Source organism: Vicia villosa, linkage group LG1, assembly GCF_029867415.1.
Source record: "Vicia villosa cultivar HV-30 ecotype Madison, WI linkage group LG1, Vvil1.0, whole genome shotgun sequence".
NCBI classification, from domain to species: Eukaryota; Viridiplantae; Streptophyta; class Magnoliopsida; order Fabales; family Fabaceae; genus Vicia; species Vicia villosa.
Genome location: NC_081180.1, coordinates 214,675,207 through 214,699,503, shown reverse-complemented (window position 1 = coordinate 214,699,503; position 24,297 = coordinate 214,675,207). Strand labels below are relative to the sequence as shown.

Sequence of the window (24,297 nt, the reverse complement as noted above, 5' to 3'; positions counted from 1 at the left end):
CTAGTATAACCATTGTTACCATTTCCATTGTATTGCTCAGCAGAGCCAGATGTAGATGTATTTGTTGGATTTTCACCAGACATCTTGACTTAATCGTTTTTCTCTTCCCGAATCTTTTCTAAACACGGTTAAGTGCTTGCACCTTAGAACCGGCGCTCTGATGCCAATTGAAGGATAGAAAAACACTTAGAAAGGGGGGGTTTGAATAAGTGTAGCTTTAAAACTTGTAAGATAAAAACTATTTGCACAATGATTTTTATCCTGGTTCGTTGTTAACTAAACAACTCAAGTCCACCCCTTTGGTGTGATTTACCTCACCTGAGGATTTAATCCACTAATCACACAAGATTACAATGGTTTTCCACTTAGACAACTTCTAAGTCTTCTAGAGTATACTGATCACAACCTGATCACTCTAGGAACAATCTACTTAGATACCCTCTAAGACTTTCTAGAGTATTCTGATCAACAACTTGATCACTCTAGTTCTTACAACTTAATGTAAACAAAATTCTAAGAGTTACAATGCTTCTTATAAAGCTATAATCACAACTGTGATATTTCTCTTAAAGTTTAAGCTTAATCTCACTAAGATATTACAACAACAATAAGTGTTATGTTCAAAGTTCGTAACCTTGCTTCTCATCAGAACTTCATATTTATAGGCGTTTGAGAAGATGACCGTTGGGAGCATTTAATGCTTTGCGTGATCCGTACAGCATTGCATTTAATGTTTCACTCTTTTGTCAACTACCTCGAGCCTTGCTTTCGCTGTGTCTACTGACGTTGCCTTTAATAGCTTCTAACGTTCCTTTTGTCAGTCAGCGTAGCCTGCCATCTTGTACTTGATTCTGATTTGATCTTTTGTAGATATAACGTTTGAATCTTCAGAGTCAATACAGCTTGGTGCAGAGCATCTTCTTGTCTTCTGAACTTGAAGTGCTTCTGAGCGTGATACCATGAGAACTTCAGTGCTTCTGCTTCTGATCTCAAGTTCTTCTGATGCTTCCATAGACCATGTTCTGATTCTGCTTGACCATCTTCTGATGTCTTGCCAGACCATGTTCTGATGTTGCATGCTGAACCTTTTGAGTCAGTGCTTCTTGCGTTGATTTTGTGCGTACTCTTTATATAATTCCTGAAATGGAAATTGCATAGTATTAGAGTACCACATTATCTCATACAAAATTCATATACATTGTTATCATCAAAACTAAGAATATTGATCAGAACAAATCTTGTTCTAACATTATAATGTATGCTTCAATGGAGTAATGAGAGTTTGAACTATATTTGAGAGAGATCCACAAATACATGATCGGTCCAAGTAATCATCACATTGAATGACTAAAGAAACTGAATACACTAAGTTGTTTCTCTATAGTGTTTCATGTATACTTAAGTTCATTAATATGTTGCTAGCTGTAACAAGCTCCACGATCAGTATCGAATAAGAAGATGGAGATCAATACACTAGAAGCAATCAACATGAGAGTTGTTGCTCCACATCTGCTTATTAAGAAAGAAGGAAGATGGTCTTACAAGAAGGAATGACATTCAAGAGTTAAAGCTTTAACCTCCTTACTCATGAAAGAGAAGACCAAGTTAAAGAAGCAATTTGAAACATGGGTTGTTGCTCTTAATCTGTTTCAGAAGAAGAAGAAGAAGATCTCATCCAAAAGTTGAAGACAAGAAGACTACAAGATATTTTTAATTCTTGTAATAATATGTAAAATACAAGAGTTGTTGCTCATATTGTGTTATTCCTTAAGAAACTTCTGATAGATTGTTTAGGCACCAAAAGTGACTTCTAGTCAGTGTGTCATAAACAATATGTACTTAGAATAGGAGAATATATGCTTGATTAGAAGCACACTTGTAATCTCCAGAAGAACAATTCTAGTTTGAATTGGTGTCCCTTGAGTATCCTTCTGATTTGGATACTTGAGATGTCCAAGAGGTCGAGTTAGACTATTGGAGGTGTCTAGGTCAATGAACATTATATCTTGCTGAGATTACTGAATGGTTCATTGTCTAGGGTTAGTCACATGCGGGTAGCTTGTGTAGGAGTTTCTAGGTTGATGAACGTTATATCTTGCTGAGATCACTAAACGATTCATCATCTAGGGTTAGTCACTTGCGGGTAGCTTGTGCAAGAAGTTAGTCACTTGCTGGTAGCTTGTGCGGATGGTTAGTCACTAGTAGGTTGCTTGTGCAGTTGTAATCAAAGTTGATTATAGTGGATTAAGTCCTCTATGGAAAGAGGCGAAATCACCTGAGGAGGGTGGACTAGAGGTAGCCTTGTTGAGAAGGTGAACCAGGATAAAAATGAATGTGTCTTTTACTTTCTGAATATTCATTAAACCCAGAATTTCCACGCAGTCCTTATCCAGAAATTATGCTTAACAAAGTTAGAAGTTCTGAGGAAGAAAAGAAATTAAATGAAAGTCTATCTCGTTGGCTATGTATTATTATGCTTCTGTAATATTATCTAAAGCATATCCAAAAGATGAGATATTAGAAGAAAGAAAAGATTTATAGAAAGGGAATTAAAAATTGAAGAACACAATTCAAACCCCCCTTTCTTGTGTTTTTCTCCACCTTCACGGGCGACTTTGATCCTTGTGTGAAAATATAGGCGTGGCTTTGTCTCCTTTGTGGTTTCGAAAGCGGTGAACTAAAGGTTCGTATTTTGAGGGCTTTGATCTTGTCCAGATCGAAAGTGTGGCTTTGGTTTTTAATCGGGAGCGATGAGCTTAATACTCACAATGGTACCACATACATTGAGTCACATCAATTGCATTCGAGTCACATTGATCTTATGTGATTGTTTGAATTAATGTGTTTGCTTATGTGGTAATCGTATTTGTGTTGTGTGCGATAGTTGTGGAACTTATTCTATGTATGAAGTGTGATGAATGATAATACTATTGTATGCTATATTCATTGTACATATTTTATGTATTCATTATGATGTGAATTCTCACCCTTATGTTTAAATGATGTTCATCATGACATCGTGCAAGTTCAGCCGAGTAGTCAGCTTATCTGAGGATTTAGCCGACGAGCTTTTGAGTTTATCCTTTTGATTAGGTAGTGAGTCATATGCTCTGATCATGTAACACTTGGGGGTTTTATTTGAACTCATGTTTATTGTTTGAATATTGTTATCTTGTTTGTATTTGACATGATAATTTGGAAATGTGGTTGAAGGCTATGTTGCCTAGATATTGGATTTCATATAGCATAGTTGATTATGTTATTTTGAATTGGTAGATGATTAAAGTATGAGATATATTCATTCAAATTAATTGAGATTTATTATTCCGCGTGGGATATGCATAATGTATGAAAGCATGAAGTATCGAATTATGTTACAAGATGATTAATTAGTGCATATATTGTATGTTTGTTTTAGGTTTTCATTTGCGGTGAAAATAACATGTGACACGCTTTTGTTTATGCATTTTATCATACTCTGTGAATATTTGTATTATTTGGGGTTTAGAAAAGGGGTGTTACAGAAACTCTTATAAACTCTACATTAAAACTTATAGTAACTATGGAACATCGGTCATATCCCACTAATCCATGTGGAGACGATATAAAATACTTTATCCATCTATAAAACATTTCAACAGTAGCATTGTATAAATTCTTGAAGAATGTTATTTATGCATCTTGGATGAACACAATCGATTAAGGGATGAAAATATGTGGTTGAAAGCTAAACCTGTTAAAAGCTTTGGTTGAGGATTCTGTGATCAGCTCCTAATATTTAGTTTGAAGATCATTAATATTGCTGAACTTCTCTCAAGGCTTATTATAAAGCCTTGTTCAATTGAAGGATGAAGTTTTTCAATATTGATGAAGTTACCATTTGGTTCATGGTTAACCCGTTTAAAACCATATGTTAGAAGATTAGCCTCTTAAAATCTCAAGAGGTTATTGATTATCTTGTTAAACCAAATTGATCTTAGATATTTTATGGAGAAAAGATTTACCGCTTCAATTTACCGTTAGGAATGAAGCTTGGCCACTTTAATCTCAATATTTCAATGGAGAAGACACAAACGATCATATATTTTGTCTTGTATTATAATGATTGTAGGACAATCACCATATCCTTGTGTAAGGGGGTTCATGAGTTTCACCTACTAAAAGCTCTCAAGTATTTAATGGAAACTCTCAAGATCATTTTTTGGAGAGAGGAGTAGGTCCTTCTAATTTAACAGAACCTCTATAATTCTCGGTATTTTTCTTCCCTTAACTCTTTTATTTTCTGCACTTTATTTTTATATTCTGCTGCTTAGATATAGAAAAATGCTTTTCAAACTCTGATTTTAATCTCGAAATTTTTTCAAATTTTCCAAATAAATATTTTTCTAAACAACACAATTCACCCCCCCCCCCCCTCTTGTGTGTGAAGTCTTAAGTCTACCAAGTAACATCAGAGTCTAACTCCTATTTAAAGGACTAATCGTCTCATGAGGAAGATGACTTCTAACACAAGATTCTTTTTTAAAAATCACCACCACCTTGCAAAAATTGATTATTCCTTCTTTTATATACACGATTTTTCTTCAAAATTAAATATTTTCTTTATAAACTTATTCAATGGTCTATTTTACCCTACTCATCAAATAAATGATGAGGGAGTGGAAAAACTTCTTCGACCAAAGATAAATTATAAATTATGGTTTATCGACAAGGAAATGTAGGATACTTTTAAAAAGATATATGGAATTTCTCCAAGTATCAAGCCAAAGGATATGAACACATGAAACGAAGAAAATTCTTTTCTAAAAATGTTTAGATCATTGTCACTAACATTTGTCTAGAGAATTAAGAATTATAATATTTATACAACTCTTAAATCTATAGATAAAAACTTTCATGAATTTCAAGAAAATCAAGAGAGAAGAAAATCATAAAAGCTGATGAAATCAGAGGACTAAACTGAAAGATCATCAGTCATATCATACCATGTTCCAGTCAAACAAGAAGTCCTCATGTTCAAAGAACAACAAAAAGATAAAGAAATTCTTCAGTCAATTGAACAAAGGAGAAAAGATTTCAACCTTGAGGATAAATATAAAGAAGCATCTTCGAACAAAAAAGATATAGCACATGCTCAAAAGCATCATACTAAAAAGGAAGAGATAGAATGGAAAATCAAATAACATATTTACCTTTTTTTTTTTTGCAAGAATGCATTTTAGAACTCTAGAGAAAGACCATTTGAAGAAGAAAGCAAAAGTATATTTCGAAGTATATATTTTAAGTCTTTGATCCTAAAAAATAAACGATGATAACATATGTTAACAGTTATGATCAAAACAACTCTATTTGAGAATTTCCCAATTTAATGCTCTGTGATGATCAACAAAATAAACAAGTCTCTAATGAACTTATTTATCTCTTTGTTAACAAACTTTCACATCCAACATTGTGTGGAGAAGGATACACTTTTGTAGTGTTCTTTCCAAAAGAAATTATATTTTAAAAAAAATTTAATACAGATAAAACTATTTTAAAGTTAAAATAAGTTAATCATATTAATTCCTTAAATTAATTATTTTAAATTATTCATATTTTAATACTTATTTATTTTTAGTTCAATTATTTATAATCTTTATATAAATAAATTTGTTCTTAGACAATAAATTATATTATATCATTAATATGAAGATAAGACTAAATTGATGTACAATAGAAAATTGAAAACTATTGTCCAAGAGTTGCTTGAAGAACGAGATGATTATGCAAAACTAAAATATTAAATTTATATAGTAGAGGGTAACTTATGAATTTAGAATTTTTAATATATATATATATATATATATATATATATATATATATATATATATATATATATATATATATATATATATATATATATATATATATATATATATATATTTTCAGTTTTTTTTGTTAAATTTTAAAGGGTTAAATATGTTTTTAGTCTCTATAAAATTACCCAAAATGGTTTTTAGTCCCTATAAAAAATATATTGACATTTAGTCCCTATAAAATTACTTTTGCACTCAGTTTTGGTCCCTGTAGAGGGACCAAAACTGAGTGCAAAAGTAATTTTATAGGGACTAAAAGTCAATATATTTTTTATAGGGACTAAAAGCCAAAATTGAGATATTTGTAGGGACCAAAAACATATTTAACCCAATTTTAAATAATATATTGTTCCGTTCATTTGTATTAGGTTGTTAGTAGGATGCTGCTATTTTTTTGCTTTGAAGAGAGAGTAACCAGGGTTCAAGAGATTGAGGCATAAGCAAAAAGGAAATTGCGTTTCCCTATAAATAGGTGATTTATATCTCAATTCTTCCTTATTTTTTATTAAACATAGGTGAAGATTTAGCTACCGATAGAAGCATGGAAGATCCTGTGTCTCTTACGCATAAGGTAATTTTTATGATGTTTAAACAATCTCAGTTGTTGTAGATGAATACCTCATATATTTATCATGACCACGTAAATGATTGTGCTTTTTATTTATTTATATATAGTTGGTAGTAGAGATGGTAGGAACATTTTACTTTATGTTCGTAGGATTTGGTATCACATTGACAAATATTCAGAGTGAGAATGGAGTGGCACCTCCTGCAATTGCAATTGTTTGGGGACTTATAGTTGTGGCATTGGTATATTGTCTTGGCCACATCTCTGGTGGTCATTTTAATCCAGTTGTGATAATTACTCAGTCATTAGCCAGAAGAATACCAAAGACGCAGGTGAATTGCAATACTCAATCTTATATAAGAAAATATGTTTATTGTTACATTTTTTTTTTCTTAAGCTATTAATATTAATTTACTTTCAACAACATGTAGGTGCCAATATATATACTTGCTCAGCACATCGGATCAAAACTCGCATTTGACGCTCTCAAATTTATATTTGGTGAAAAAGAAAGTCGTTTTTTGATAGGTCTTCCGGCTGATTCTAACCTCCAAGCATTTTTAATGGAATTTATAATCACTTTCTTTCTTATGCTCATCCTCTCTAGAGTCTCCACAAGTAATAGAGCGGTAAGTTTTTAATAAAAAAAATGATTGGAAGTTATTATTATTATTAATCTTAGGGTTAGTTTAGTGGTGGTTGAGGTTTAGGTTTAAAGAGTGTGCTACTTTTAAGGTTTTAAGTTTGAATCTTTCTAGGTGTTAACAATATTTTTTTTAGAGACCTTTACTAGTGAACATTGGGATTGATTCTCTTGGATTTATAGGTGGCAAGCCCAGATACCAAGATTTCAAAACAAAAGATTATTATTATTATTTTATTATTATTATTATTAGTATTATTCAAAAAGTTATAAAGTGTATAATTGAGTTATAAGTTATTTTTAATTTAAAATAAGAAAACCAATTTCCACTTGCTACCTTTAATTATTTCTTAAAAATATTTACAATAAATAAAGGGTAAAATAGATAGTAAAATAGACTACACCAAACTTATGTTTTGCATTTATTATAGATTATAATTATAATTATAATTATAATTATAATTATATTAATAATTATTATGTTTAAATATATAATTGACTCATGCAAATTTTTATTTTATTTTAATTTCTGTAATTTTGTATTTTTATGCAGATAGGTGAATTGGTTGGATTTGCAGTTGGAACAACAATCATTCTAAGCATGTTATTTGTTGGGTATTAATACTAAAACCTTATTAAATATTATTGATCATTAAGTATAATGTTAAACAAAAATTAAGATGTTACATGTTTTTATGCAAAATGTTAAGCTAATGAGGGAAAATATATTTGACAGACCGTTTACAAGAGCAGCTATAAGAGCATCAATGAATCCAACAGAAAGATTAAGCTCAACTATTGTGCACCATGAATATAAAGATTTGGAGTCACCTATATTAGGAACTTTGGCTGGCTCATTGACGTATACTTTCTTCATATTTACAAACAAGCTTTTCTCAAGCTACTCTTCATGAATTATTGCTAGGATAGGTTTAGTTTTTTTCTCGATCATTAGTAGTTTATTATTTTGTTTTTTATTGAAATATAAGTTATTTTATTTTATTTTAATTTTCTAGTTTATAATTCTTCTATTTTTCATTTTGTATGAGTTGGAGAGAGCATCACTTAAATTCTAAATTGATAATTATGGTTACTGATGGTCACTGATTGTATCATAATATTATTTAGGTGATTGACATTGAAGTTAAATTTTAGAAGCTATTTTAACTCCAATTTTGAACACTTTTGATTTTTTATTTTTGAGAATAGGAATAGACCTGATTTTCCTTTTTATTCTTGAGATTATATGGTATTTTATTAAAACTACAATTTTTGGAATGGAGTAGTTCTCTTTCCACCATTTCTTATTATTATAAATATTTTCATTCTATTTAGAAATACATGTTATGTGAATATCAATTTATTTTATTTTTAAACAATTTTCCGATTAAACTTTGTAAGACACAATTAATATTGGAGATCATATGGCTTTGATTGTTTGACATAAGAGAAGAAATTTGGTTCAACTCCTGGCAATGACGTTTATTTATAAATAAATTGTTGATGATTTATAAATCAACAATTTAAAAAAAATACAAAAATTAGCATTTTCTTGATAGATGATATCATTTTTCTTTTATACAATTTTATAAACAATTTTTCGACTAAACTTTATAAGACACAATTAATATTGTAGATCATATGACTTTGATTGTTTCACACAAGAGAAGAAATTACAGAACTTTAAAAAAGAAATTACAGAAATTAGCATTTTCTTGATGGATTATATCATTTTTCTTTTACTAGCTACATTTATTTTTTTCCGTGGATAAAAGATAAGAAAGTTAAAGAAATTAAAACTAACACGGCTAAGTAGCCGAGAAAAATGGAATATTTTCTTTCCCAAAAACTCTCGTGCTCTCATATTCCTCCTTTCCCTCTTTTATTTTCATTTTTCTTTTTCTCTCGTGCTCTCACGTTTACCCCTTTTGTCCAAATCATCAGCAGAGAATAATTTTTCTCTTTCATTCCTTCAAATCATATAGCCAAACCATCTTGCATCCAAAGGAACTCAGATATGATTTTTTGATGTTTCATATAACAAAGATGAATTCCATAAACCCTAATCCCTAATCATTCAGCATATGTATTGTTCCAACATGGATTTTTCGTTTTTCATTTCTGCACGGGTTCCAATCCCTAATCCCTAATTGTTCTCTTCTTTAAGTTTTAGTTACGATTTTTCCACTATCCCAATCATGTCCTCTTTTGGTATCTTTTCAGATCCCGCCATTGTTTTTTATTCTGCTTGAACATTCTTCTCTGCCGTACATTTTTCTTAGCTAAAAGGTACTTTATAAACTCAAATCTATATAATTTTGTATACAAACTTAGATTTGGAGATTTTGATTTTAGATAGGTAATGCTTTTGTTTATCTCTTTTATAAAATGTTTGTGTTAATTGAGTAATTTATTGACTTTTTTCAAGGACACCGAGGGGAGTCTTTATCTACCTACAAATAGTTTTTCAAGAACACTAAGAAATTATCTTGAGATTGAGTAAGTTATGTAAAATTATTTTTTTCTCTATATTTAGTTATCATATTGTGTTAATGATTATATGATATATTAAATATTAAATTCCACTTTCTTTCAATATATTCAATTTAATTATTAGAGATAATGAAGAGAATGAAAAAACAATTTGTGTTTCCTACCAATAATACATTTTTGCTAGACTGTCATTTTGTTATTGATTTAAATACTTTTGTGTTATATGTTGTAGATTTATGTGAAGTCTTGAGTTGTTCAGTACATGTGAAATTGAATATGAATTTTCTTTGATTTCATTTTCTCTCTGTGAGTTACGAATTCAATTTGAATTGTTTAAATCGCCCTTGGATTGCATCATATAAATCAATACTATCTAACTAAAATATGCAGAGAAAACAACTTTATGTAACTGTCATAAACTATGGTAGAAGTCAAGTAAATGTGAGTGTGACTGTAAAATGAATTAAAAATGATCCTCACAGATGAAATGTGTTGTTAATTTATATGGCATCAATTTTTCAACGGTTCTATAAATGTATCATTTTTTCTCATAAGTTTGGGCTTTTCTTCCATAATATCTAAATTATCCAATTCTATGTTTTGATGATCAAAAGAGGTGTGATGGTTTTCTTAGGTTGTATTCCTGGTTCAATAAAGTCATTTATACATTTGTTAGAGAGTTATTAATTTAAATTTTTAAGGAGAAAGGAAGGGAGTTATATTTAAAGGTTTATTTAGTCATTGTATTAAAGTTTAGAAAAAAATTATGAGGACATAAGTCATTCTAATCACAAGATTTCCTAGATCTACTATATTTTTGTTGTATTTATAGTAAATTTTAAAAAACTACAAGATACTGATAATTGTGTAATTTATTATATTTTTCAGAAACATTGAGGAGTAAATTTCATCTATCTCCAAGTCTTGCTTGATATCCAAATAAATCAAACACTTTATTTTGATTCCTCTTCTTTATCTTAGGTACTCTTTTTTTTTTTGTAAGCAAGATATATTAATAACCGGAGAACTAATTGTTGTACTCATTTTAATCTCGATGAAATTTTTTATATTTTGAATTCTTGTTTATTTGAGTCTATAGTTTATGTTTGTTACTGGAAATAATAAATGATCTTAGCCTCAATTAGTTAATGTTTTTATATTTTGAGTTGTTTTCATTTTATTCATGGCTATTTAATAGGTTTAAACACAAAACCACGCAAGTTTTAGGAATTGTGATATGTATAAACTATTTTTTGATTGTTTCAATAAGGTATCCAAAATAACTTTTATATATATATATATATATATATATATATATATATATATATATATATATATATATATATATATATACAACTTACATATATAACTTACAGACCAATTTCCATATTTTTTTATTTGATAACAGGTAAAGTTTATATGATAAGCACTAATTCATTAAGTACTTGTTAAGTTGTTTACCCAACATACTCTTATGTCAAGAGATTAATCAGTTCAAAACTTAACCACTGGTTGTAGGTCTAAAATAGTTTCTCTCTGACAAGTACAATTCTAACGTGTGTTTGGATTAGCTTACCAAAATATCTTAAAATAAAAATAGTTTAAAGGGAGCTTTTGAGAAAATCAAACTTTAATTTTTCCCTATCTACTTTTAATATAATAAAGTACAATACATATGAAATCCTCTCATTAACCCTCTAATCACCAATTTGAGGGTGATAATCGGGGACACAACGGTAATTGCATAATCCTTAATAATTTAATTAAAAATATGTATCCCATAATCATTGCATTACTTTTCAATTGTCCAATTTCTTTTCCATAATTAATATTATTGTCATGCTTTTGTAGATAGTTGTGCAAATCTGCATGGAATACAGCAAAACCCTTTGCACGCTTTTTCTCTTTGGTTGCTCAAGAAAACTTCACTTCTTCTATCATCCTTCTATATATATTATGGCTTTTGATTTCAGGCTCCAAACCCTACATTTGGCTTATCTTCCTCTCCTGTTTCCGCCCATCAATATTAGGTTTATCTTTTTCACGTAGATTTTGCGATACATCCTCCATGCCACACTGTTAGTTGTTTTTCTAAACGAGTTTTGTTTTAAGCTATCTATTTTTCCATTTCTGCAGAATATGTGTCGTAAATTTGACTGCATAAAAGACATCAGCGACAAGAAGGAAACATGGAGATTGGCTGTTCGAATTATTGATCTATGGAGCGTTGTTAACATTAAGGGTGTTGAACATCTGGAGATGGTTATCATGGATGCTGCGGTATAAATATTTCATTTTCGTTTAATCTTGCATTTTTTCATTATTAGCAAGCGTTTTCTGGGATTAACCATATTTTACATTTGTTGTCAGGGTGATCGAATTCAAGTTTTGATTCGGGCTGATCATACAGATAAGTGGAAATCAAGAATTCAAGAGAATATGACTTGCATAATCAACAACGGTACTGTATTTGATAACGATTTTCAGTGGAAGCTGTGTGACCATTCGAAGAAATTCGTGTTCCTTGGTGGTACGACCATGAAACATATGGATGTACAAAATATTCCTCCTCTGAAGTATTATTTCAAAGAGTTTTGCGAAATTAATGCAGGCAAATGTCATCTTAACAGACTTGAAGGTAGAAAAAAACATTAAGCACGCTTTACTTCTTATAAGGATCCATTTACTTATAACATTTGCCATATTTGATCTCTTTTGCAGATATTATAGGTGTTGTACATGAGATAAACAATATGCAATCAAACACTCCAGGAAAGAAGACATTTGTGGCCCTCAGTCTGAAAGATTTAAGGTATATTTGTTCCCCTTAATCCTCTTTCAGTATTTATTTATCGATTATTATGATTCAATGTAAATTTTTCTTAACCCACTTTTTGGTTTAACATCTCAGCGGTGACATTATTAACTGCACATTATGGGAGAGCTATGGTACTAAGTTTTTGGATTATTATAATGACCCAACTAACACGGGTGCTATTGTCATCATACTAACCCATGCAATGATCAAGGATTCCCAGGGTTTGTTTTTATTTTTTTTTCTCCTGTTTGCCTTATCACATTTTTTCAACAATGTTGTAAACTTTTTTTTTTCTTCAATCAGTATCCAATGCATGGAGTGGTTCAAAGCTGCTAATCAACGAAGACATCCAGGAGATTTCTGAGTTTTTGTCAAAGTATTAACATTAGGCAGTCTTTTATTTCAATTAGTTTTGCATGTTGATTCCAATTTATAACATGGATTTATTATAATATTCCCAGGTTGCCTGCAAATGAGCAATCCCAAAAGCCTTCGCAATCTGCCAAATCTATGTCTCTTTGGTCTGGTGGATCTCAGTTTACAACACTTGAAAAATTTGTTCATAAGGCAAAGTGCATTCCTTTGAGTCAATTCTGCAAAATCAAACAAGTATAACTCAGAAATTCGTAAATGTATATTCAAGTTATTACCAATTATCTATATGTATTTGTAATGTTTTTATTTTTATCTTTAGGACATGTTATGTGTTACTGTTGGAACTACCACGAAATTTTATGTATCCAAGCATGGTTGGGTTTACTATGGTTGCACAAAGTGCTCTGTGAAGGCTACTGATTTGAACAATCCATACCAGTGTGTATGTGGCGAAAATGTTCACAAACCCATACCAAGGTTGTTTGTTGTAATTATTTCTATTTATGACCTTTTAACCCTTTTTGTCTAAGATCACTAAATTATACCTATATGTATTTATGTAATAGGTACAAAGTTGATATATATGTTTATGACGGTGAATCAAAGTTCCGATTTGTATTTTGGGATGCCGACTGTGAGCAGATTATAGGACAATCTGCTGATAGCATGCATAAATCAATGTTAGAGGTATGTTAATAATTTAGTTTCTTTGTAAAATAGTATAATATATAGTTTCTAACATTCTTTTTCAACTTTAGACTGGTGAAGATGATCCCATGGTTTATCCTGACGAGCTTGACATGTTATTGGAAAAGAAAATGGCTTTGAGAGCTAAAGTACAACCAACCTTTGGGCAAGCATCTGTTTGGAAGCTTTCTTATGATGAAGAATTTGTCAGTCAAATTGAAAAGGATTATATTGCTGATGAGGTTTTTCAGTTTATAGTAATCCGCTTGAATATCTTAAATTAACTGGAATCCAACTGTATTAATAATATCCTATTGTATAATACAGGCTCATAGTCTTCCTCCCATTCAAAATGCTGTTGCTGATCATGTTGATACTTCCATGGTATGTTATTTGATAATTTGCAATGTTTTCATGCAAAACATGTATTTTATTCCATATTTTACTAAATCTGTTTATTACATTCGAAGGAGTCCTTATCTGCATTTGGAGAAAATGATCCTGACAAGAGTTTGGCCAATACCCCATCAAAGAGTGTTTCTCATGCTGTTGATGCTGAAGAATCGGATTGTCAGCTTTTAGGACTTACACAATATTCAGGAACCAAACCACCCAAAAAAGTGAAGATTGAACCAAATGCTTGAAGACTTCATCAACTTTTTTATTTTATGCATCCTATATCTAATTTTCTGGAACTTATAATCCTATGGTTTCTGTTTTTTGGTTGTTAAATTTATGGGATGTATTGTTTTATTTACTTTGTGGTACTGCATTTTGTACCAACAAACCTTTCACTCTTGGACAACATGTAGTTTTTGTATTCAAGCATTTTATTTAATTTCAATTTCGAGATTGCCATGGAATTATTTTGTTCAATTTTATTCAATGTCTTAGTCTGAATTTAGTGTTATGACAGTTTTTTTGGGTTGTATTGTTTCAAAATTATATCTACTTTTGTTTATCACTTTTGGACAAGATGGATGTGAGATATTTTTACATTTATGCCCAATCCAATTGTACTTTTACTTAATCATATTAGTTTACATAATATGATTCTAATATATGCTGAAGGTGATATATTGTTATTTAAATTTGTTATGTAACAATTTAACCATCTGACAATCAACCTATATATTTTATTTACAAAATCATAATAATCACATTATACAAGTTTAATTTGAACCATTTTTTTCTTCTTGCATATTTAGGGTTCTTTTTAAGTATTGTATGAATTACTAAATCATGCTCCTATTAACATTTTCAAAAACAGATATTCTCATCAACCAATATAACTTTTGCTATTCCATTATTTTTGTTGCTAAACTTATAATAGTTTTTATTTATTCATGAAATATTTTCAATAATCTCCCTTTTTTACTCAAGCCACTTACTCACTCATTTCATTTATTACATGCTTTGGAAACTAGACAAGTTAAGTTTGTTTCACACTTTAAACAATCATCATTGCTTTTCTATCATGCTTTGGATGTTTAATGACACTTAACGTGTAATGCCAAGAATGATAATCATTACAATATCAAAACAAAATTGTGTATGAAAGAGATTAATTAATGACTATGCTAACCGTGCAGATGAAAGTATAGGACCAAACAAAGGCATCATTGCTAATATCAATTCCTACTATAATTATTACATATCCACATAACTTAAACATACATATATTATGGCTTTATATTCCTACCAAGTCTTTGTCCGAAAATCTGTCTAAACAAATCAAATAAGCAGAAATATGGATGATCTGAATCAAAAGGCTCTTGAAGATAAATGGTTTAGCAGTGTGTTAAGCAAAAAAAGATCAGCAGAAGCAAGACTTCATCGTAAACGTCAACTTCAATCCAAGAGAGCAAAGAAATTGAATGGACTGCAGAAGGAGAATGTAGGAAAGACTACCCCAATTAGTAGACATGATAATGCTCATGCAAGAATTCCATTTTCTACCATCTCTCAGAACATTCCAAGTTCCAGCAATTCGGTTATAACAACTTTGCAGAAAACTCATGCTTCCTCAGTGATCAGTAGTGTTGCAAATTCGTTGAATAAAAAACGTCCAAGAGTCCTTACTTGCAGGAACATCAATATGAGAGGGACGAATTTAAAGAATAGATTTGATAACGTTGTTGGTGAATGTGGTTCTACATCTTCAAAAAACTCTCCATTACATACTACCAAAATCAATGAACTTTTTGAAGATGACAACGAAGAGGATAATATGCATGATGATTCGTCAGAGAGTATGGTTTATTTATGGTAATGCACATTCTCAATGAATTTAAACATTAAACAAATTTCTAATTAACTTTGCATGTATCAATTTCCATAGGTTGGAGTTCAGACGACAGCATGGTTATGGACGAAGATGAAGAAGATATGGACAATCAAGCTGTAATGGTCAATGCACTACCATCAGGTTTTGTAACAATAATGTAATCATTGTCAGTAAATTTATATTGTTAAACATCCTCTCATCTGTTAACTTAGCTATGCATTCATTTAGGAGATTTTTACGACATAGGTGATACAGTGTTTGAATGTCCAAAATGTGATGCAAACATGTGGTATTTAGAAAGGAAGACCAAGTGTCGGCAAACATTAAATCCTAAGTTCACAATGTGTTGCGGGGATGGTAAAGTTCAAATTCCTCTATTGAGAGAACCTCCACCGGTGTTACAGAAACTGCTGTTTGACCAAACAAACCCTGAATCAAAACTATTTCAACAACAAATACGTCTTTTCAACATGATGTTTGCATTTACGTCTCCGGGTGCTAAAATGGACAACCGTTTTAACAATGGTAGAGGTCCTCCAAATTATCGAATTCAAGGACAATCATGTCATTGTATAGGTAGCATGTTACCATTGCCAGGACAAAATCCCCGATTTGCACAACTCTATATATATGACACTGAACATGAAATACAGCATAGAGTAAACGGATTCAAGTATGTTTATTAATTTCTTCATGTATAATAATATGCTCTGTTTTATGCGATATGGACCATATACCATTTTTTTGTTTTCATTCTTTGCAGGACAAAAGACGGAATAGATCTTGACATAGTGAAAAAACTCTCTTCTATGTTATATCAACACAATGTTCATGCTCAGAGTTTTAAGATGGCAAGGGATATACTATCCGAAGGCAATGTTTCTGACCTAAAGCTCCGTCTTATTTCCGAGCGACGCACCGATGGAAGAATTTATAATCAACCAACTGTTTTCGAAGTTGCTGCTCTAATTGTTGGTGATGTTGATACTGCTAAGAAGAGGGACATAATAATGCACAAACAGACTGGACAACTTCAAAGAATAGATGAATATCATACATCATATTTGGGATTTCAATATCCATTGCTTTTCCCTTATGGCGAAGATGGTTACAGGCCTAACATTAGACATCGCAATCAAGATTCCAACAATAGACGTAACTCAGAATCAATGATTGGAGTAGCCGACAATGAGGATGTTCCGTGGGAGCAAGCAAATAAAAGAAATAGACTCACAATTAGAGAGTGGTTCGCATTTCGTATTCAAGCCAGAAAGAATGAGGCCCAAACAGTTATCAGATCAAGAAGGTTATTTCAACAGTTTTTGGTTGATGGTTATACAATGATGGAATCTGAGAGACTTCGATGGTTAAGAAAAAATCAATCTAAACTTCGAGTTGGAAAGTATAACTATCTAACAAATGTCAGAACCAATGGACATACCGATGGTGCAAACACAGGGAAAAGAGTTGTCCTTCCATCTTCGTATGTTGGTAGTTGCAGATACATGGATCAACTTTACTTTGATGGAATGGCAATATGTAGTTATGTTGGATTTCCCGATCTATTCATAACGTTTACGTGTAATCCAAACTGGCCGGAATTGAAACGTGTACTTGCTTCTAATAATCTGACACCAGCAGATCGGCCGGACCTCATAACGAGAATATTTAAGATGAAATTCGATGAGTTACTGTCAAATTTGACTAAAAAAAGTTGTATGGGCAAAGTTCTTGCGTGTAAGTATTGATTCATTTCAAAACTTGGCATATATTATTTTGATTCTTAAACATCATTATTCATACTTTTTTTTTTCTGTTGTAGATATGTACACAATTGAGTTTCAGAAAAGAGGCCTTCCCCACGCTCATATTTTGATATTTCTACATCCATCCAGCAAATATCCAACACCTGCTGATATTGACCGTATCATATCTGCCGAAATTCCGAAAAAGGACACCGACGGAGACTTATATAACTTGGTAAAAAGTCACATGATTCACGGACCATGCGGAAACGCAAACCGGAATTCGCAATGCATGAAGGAAGGTAAATGTTCCAAATACTTTCCTAAAGACTTTCGGGCTGATACAGTCGTCGATCAAGATGGTTATCCGGTTTACAGAAGAAGGGACAACGGTCACACTGTCATTAGGAATGGTATAGAGGTTGACAATAGATTTGTTGTTCCTTACAATGCAAAATTATTGTTGAAGTTTAGAACTCAAATTAATATGGAATGGTGCAATCAAAGCACATCCATAAAATATTTGTTTAAATACATCAACAAAGGCTATGATCGAATAACTGCTGCAATTGTCATGAATGAAAATGGATGTCCTATCGAGCGTCAAGATGTTGATGAAATCAAGCAGTATATTGACTGTAGGTATGTTTCTCCAAGTGAAGCATCTTGGAGGATTTATGGTTTCCCCATTCATGGAAGGAAACCAGCTGTGGAAAGATTACACTTCCATTGCGAAGGTCAACATTCAGTCTACTATACTGGCATCAGCAATGTTTCCAATGCTCTTGAGAAACCAAGTGTAACTGAATCGATGTTTACGGCATGGTTTGAAGCTAATCAGAAATACACCGAAGCTCAACAGTTAACTTATAGCAATTTTGTTTCAAAGTTTGTATATGTCAAAAAGAAGAGAGAGTGGAAACCTAGGCAGAAGGGTTACATAATTGGCAGGTTAATTTGGGTTCCTCCAACTACAGGAGAATTGTACTTTCTCAGAATGATGCTTACACATGTGAAGGGCCCTCGAAATTATTCAGAACTGAAAATAGTTAACAACGTCAAGTACGATACTTTCCGTGATGCATGTTTTGCAATGGGTTTTATTGGGGATGATCGCGAATTTATAGCTGCTATTTCAGAGGCATTTCAGTGGGGTTCTGGCCATTATTTAAGATTGCTTTTTGTCCACATGTTGTTGTCAAGTAGCATTAACAGACCAAGGCATGTATGGAGCAAAACAAGGCATCTTCTATCCGATGGAATTCTTTACTCTCAGCAGACTATTACCAACAACAGAGGTAACATGTCATTGAAGCAAAAAGTAGATATCAACTTCCTTAACTTCATTTTTTAAATAATTCTATTGCACACTTCTGTTAAAATAGGTTTGAGGTTATCAGAACAAGAAATATACAATCTGACATTGATTGAGATAGAAAAGCTACTACAACGGAACCGTAAGAGCCTAAGCGACTTTCCTGGGATGCCAAAACCACAAGGATATGTCCCCGAAGAATTTGGCAACAAGCTTATTTACGAAGAGCAGAACTACAATCCCAATGAACAACTTCAAGAATTTAACATGCTGTATCAGAATCTCACAGGTTTCTTCACTGTCCATTTGAATTTTGTTATAAATGTAAAACCAAATTAATAGTAGCATAGCATAGTATCTTACGATTGTTTAAGAATAATCTTCTAATTACCAACAGATGAACAAAGGGATGTATTCAAGCAAATCATGATGGCCGTGAATAACCAGAATGGAGGCGTGTTCTTTCTTTATGGTTACGGCGGTACAGGCAAAACCTATATGTGGAGAACATTAGCTTCTTATATAAGATCAAAGAAACAAATATGTTTGACAGTTGCTTCTGGAATTGCCTCACTATTACTTCCAGGTGGCCGGACGACGCATTCTAAATTCAAAATTCCGATTCCCACGCTTGAATCTTCCACATGCGACATAAACAAAGGGATCGATAGAGGTGATCTACTAAAACTATCAAAGTTGATAATCTGGGACGAGGCTCCAATGTGTCACAAATTTTGTTTTGAGGCATTGGATAAAACTCTGAAGGATATCATGGGTGGATCCAAAGCATCAAATAAAATATTTGGAGGTAAGGTAATAGTCTTCGACGGTGATTTCAGGCAAATTCTTCCAGTTATTCCAAGAGGCAGCCGCTCAGATATAGTTCATGCTACAATAAATTCATCATACATATGGGATCACTGCAAGGTTTTGAAACTTACAAAGAACATGCGACTACAGCAGTCAGCAACATCCACCAGTTCTGCAGAGTTAAGACATTTCTCAGATTGGATTTTAACTGTTGGAGATGGGAAGATATCAGAACCAAATGATGGTTACGCAGAGATCGACGTTCCTAAAGATTTGTTGATCTCTGACTTTGATGATCCCCTTGAGGCAATATTTGAAAACACCTATCCAAATTTTGATGTTAATTACAATAATGTGAATTTTCTACAGTCAAGGGCAATATTAGCTGGAACCATTTAGACTGTTGATCAAATCAATCAGTATATTTTAGAATTTGTTCCCGGTAATCAACATTTCTTTATAAGATTTCGTTGTGTATTTTATTTTTTCATGCCCAATATTATGTACGACAACAAATAACATTATCAACCTGCAGGTCAAGAGAAAGAGTATTTAAGCTCGGATTCAGTTGATACCACAGACGGTGACAGCAATGAATCTTTTGATGTTTTAACTCCTGAATTTTTGAATGCCTTGCAAGCTTCCGGTGTCCCCAATCATAAAATCAAATTGAAGATCGGTACTCCAATAATGCTTCTCAGGAATATTGATCAAGCAGAAGGTCTTTGCAATGGGACACGTCTCATTGTTACCAAATTGGCCGATCATGTTATAGAAGCAAAAATTATTTCTGGAAAGAACATTGGTGGTGTCGTATACATTGCACGAATGGACATAACTCTGACTCAATCCCCATGGCCCTTCCGAATGACCAGAAGACAGTTTCCTATAATGGTATGCTACGCTATGACAATTAACAAATCTCAAGGTCAGCCTTTAGATTTTGTCGGTATTTATTTGCCAAGAAGCGTGTTCAGCCATGGTCAATTTTATGTGGCAGTATCAAGAGTAAAGAGCAAAAAGGGTCTAAAGATTTTAATTCACGACAAAGACAAACAACCATTGTCGGTGACGACGAATGTCGTTTTCAAAGAAGTCTTTGAAAATTTATAGTTGGACATTTAAATGTTCTATTCAATTAGTATTTTGAAGTTTTAAACGCCATGGACGTTAATCATTTCAAGTTCGGGGGTTTCTAATGAAGATCTAGAAGGATACTATGATTTTTTTGTAGATGCACAATATTTTTTTTTTGTTGCAATATATAATATATGCAACTCATGTATATCTATTTTTTTGCAATTCACACATTCTTCAATTATATATCATTAATCTAAAGGCTTAGAGAAACAGAAACATGCTCTAAAAGAATTACATCATAAAAAGACCCACTTTTTAATAAAACATGACAACGACACCGTAATTCACTTTGTTACCAAACAATATAACATTTGCATCATCATTCATAGAAATTAACAGAGGTAAAACTAAATCACAGTCAACATAAAATCCATATTCTTAAACAAATACCATTCACAACACAAACTCTAAAAATAAAAAACATCCAACCCAACACAAACTCTAAAGATAAAAAACAACCAACCCAACACAGTACCTTCGTATTAAAACATACCAGCATTATCAATTCCTGTTCACTAACTCAACAAATATCAGATCTGAAAATGGAATCATTGAGAATTCAAGCACGTCTCCTGATTCAAGTTTTTTCTCTCTTGCAAAAGAGTACCATCCAAGCCCAATATGTATTTCATACTCATTCCTTCCGGCCCTAAGAATTACGCAGTGATATCCTTTTCCATCAGCAAGATCTACCATCCTTATTGCATTCAGCATCTTTCCAAAGCACGTCTTTGATATTTCCATAGGAATATTCTACAGAATTTATAACATGCATGATATGTAAATGAGTTGTACAAATATATACATAAATACATTAAATTTTTCAAGATATTTACCAGTGCATTTTGTCCAAGCATGTTTGATTCTGTGACATGCTTCCTCCACTTTACTTCACCACTATAATCAGCCATGCATTCCTCTTCAGTAAGAAATCCATCGTTTATGAGAGTTTTTAACATTTTATATTGCTCTTCGTCGAACTCTTTAATGATTTGACGTGCCCACTCAAGGGAGTCTCTTTCTGGATCACTTAAACATTATATACAACAGTATAATTATTCTACAAATTATAACAAAATTATTTCGAATATAACTATTCATTCTTTTTTTGTTGTTAAGAACAGCAGTCATCTAAGTACAGATCTAACAAAAATCTTTAATAAATACTTAGTTATCAACTATACATCCCTAATTGAGATCAAGTTTTTCAGTGCATGCAAAAGTAGAGAAATCTGAATTATTTTTATGTCAGAAGAAATTTTCTACTTAAGCATGCATTGTCTACTTACCTGCTGGAAGGAGAAGGAACAAATGGTACACCCCACTTCACCATCTCCAAAGTTGTAGTGATAGTAGAGCAAGATATTTCCATTTGTCTACAACTTCTTATATATGCTCATAGGTATACACTTACATTTTGGGTCGTGGAACTTGATGGACCTTTATTTTATAGGACATAAAAACCAAAACAAATTAAAATAATATTCAACACTATACTTTGTAACATGTATACATATATTGTAAACCATACATTATTACTTTTTTTAATTTCTTATATATGTTTCAATATAAATCTTATTTTACTCGCAATACAACATAAATTAATTCATATATTTTTTTTATTATAAAAAACATCTATTTAAAACTCCAATAGAGTTTGGACTTATGTATTTTTTAAATATTATCACTTTCTTAATAAATACAGTAAAAAAAGAATTCATATTCTAAATGACAGCATTGTAACAAAATAATAGTTTTCATATTCCAAACATATGAATCACATTAAAGTTAGGTGCCAAAATAGTTATCCATAACATACAAATAAACTTATAGATACCATAACATCAGAATTATAAAAAAGATGTAACCATTAGAATTTAAACAAAAAAGATAGTTGAGTTTTGATAGAGTTTAGGAGCATTGCAGGAAAAGTTCAACACAAAATGCCATCCAACAACAAGATTTAAATTCCCCCATACATAAAGGAAAAAGAGTTTATACTGAAAATACTTAAACAACATAATTAATAGCAAGTTTCTTCCACAACTTTCCAAGACCCATCATTTCTTCTTCATCGTAACATAAATGAAAGTACCATGTCGGGCCAATTGACATGTAAGTTTGTCACCTCTCTTGAACCCTTTGGCCTTCACATATGCGTACCAGCCTTGAGTCATGTATTTCTCAGATGGACTTGGAACCCCGTTACGATATGCCGTCTTCACAGTACACTTGAATTGTTGATACAAATCACAATCTCTAATGGTTACCTCCTTCTGATTACTTGCCAAGCAGTCTATTACTATCTGCTTAGGGAAATGCTGCAACAACACAGAGATTCCATTGATCAAACACTTGACATCAGCAAAGTATTAAAATACAAGGTAAATTTCGAACATGCTTACCTGGACATTATCCTTCTTTACTTTTGAATTCTTTATAGCAATATCCCAGCAGTAAGTTGGCTTTCCCCCCCACATTCTTATCCTAACATTTGAAACATTTTTGCCCTTTTTTGCAAGTTTCACAGTTCTTTTTGGTTTCCCATCGGTAACAGCTCTTTTGTTGGCAGTCCTGCACTCAGCCTGCATATTTGTTCTCTTACCAAGGACACTTCCTTTGTTTGCAACTGTTTTCTCAACAACAGTGTTGGAGTTCTCAGTGGTTTTGCTATTTGGTTCATTATCGTTCCCAGAGACAAGGGGGACATCATATTGTTCAACCTTAACATTCCTTATAGGAACAGCTGTGTTGACGACATTTGAAACAACTTCAGGGGCATTCTTTGAAGTTTCTGCAAATGTAACAGATTTCTTCGATTTTGTCCTATCTTTTCTAACAGACCTGGCACAAGATTGTTTTTCAGAACCATCTGCAACCTTATTCACGAGTTTCTCTATCTCATTCATTGTTGTCTCCTCACTGGAAGAACAGTTGTAAGTCCGTTAGGACGTTTTGAATGCGAAATAAACAATAATAACCCTAAGTCTTACTTAAATAAGCTTAAAATTTCAAGATTAACAACTTGAAAATAGATATAAGATGACAATCTGGACCGAAAATGAAAACTATTAGGAAATAATGAGTAACACTAACAGCCAAACAAAGATAAATCAAACTTTCACAATATTCCGAAAGGTGAATTTCAGAAATAGTAAGGGTTCTACTCCATTCACATCATTTTCTAAAACTCACACAAAACCATTTTATCATGCAGAATAAATCAAAAAACCCTAAAACCTAAATAGATCGGGGCTGGAAAAAATCCCAACAAGTGAAATAGAGGAGGAAATAATGTTTCTGACCTCATGACACCTTCATCGTCGTCTGATATCCACCCATGCGTTGGCTTTCGTCCACCCCTCAATGTCTTCATTTCTTAGTATCTTTTGAAGAAATGTCTATTTTTTTTCTAAACAAGAGGAATGAAATCAGTAAAAGTGATGTAATGTGAATAGTCCAAAATATATCGTGAATATACCTTGCACGCTTCAGTTTCCCCATACTTCTTCAATAAATGACACCTATTTAATCAATCATAACTGTTCCCTATTATCCACG

General features: G+C 32.0%; 4 protein-coding genes across 4 annotated transcripts; all 4 read left to right on the top strand.

The window, feature by feature from the left end:
• The first annotated feature begins 6,396 nt into the window (after positions 1-6,396).
• LOC131594688 (nodulin-26-like) lies at positions 6,397-7,980 on the top strand. Its single transcript, XM_058866882.1, has 5 exons — positions 6,397-6,426; positions 6,531-6,755; positions 6,855-7,052; positions 7,620-7,681; positions 7,803-7,980. The coding sequence occupies exons 1-5, from the start codon at positions 6,397-6,399 to the stop codon at positions 7,978-7,980; spliced, it is 693 nt and encodes a 230-aa protein (XP_058722865.1).
• A 1,963-nt stretch (positions 7,981-9,943) lies between these two features.
• Positions 9,944-12,390, top strand: LOC131594681 (uncharacterized). The gene is made up of 4 exons (XM_058866870.1): positions 9,944-10,000; positions 11,696-11,839; positions 11,930-12,197; positions 12,281-12,390. The coding sequence occupies exons 1-4, from the start codon at positions 9,944-9,946 to the stop codon at positions 12,388-12,390; spliced, it is 579 nt and encodes a 192-aa protein (XP_058722853.1).
• Positions 12,391-13,519: 1,129 nt separating this feature from the next.
• LOC131622423 (uncharacterized) lies at positions 13,520-14,234 on the top strand. The gene is made up of 3 exons (XM_058893456.1): positions 13,520-13,681; positions 13,767-13,823; positions 13,910-14,234. Exons 1-3 carry the CDS (start codon positions 13,529-13,531, stop codon positions 14,081-14,083), a joined length of 384 nt encoding a protein of 127 aa, XP_058749439.1. The 5' UTR covers positions 13,520-13,528; the 3' UTR covers positions 14,084-14,234.
• A 955-nt stretch (positions 14,235-15,189) lies between these two features.
• Positions 15,190-19,995, top strand: LOC131594672 (uncharacterized). Its single transcript, XM_058866860.1, has 7 exons — positions 15,190-15,691; positions 15,781-15,867; positions 15,955-16,399; positions 16,490-17,463; positions 17,549-18,769; positions 18,857-19,075; positions 19,184-19,995. Exons 1-7 carry the CDS (start codon positions 15,190-15,192, stop codon positions 19,993-19,995), a joined length of 4,260 nt encoding a protein of 1,419 aa, XP_058722843.1.
• Positions 19,996-24,297: the final 4,302 nt, after the last annotated feature.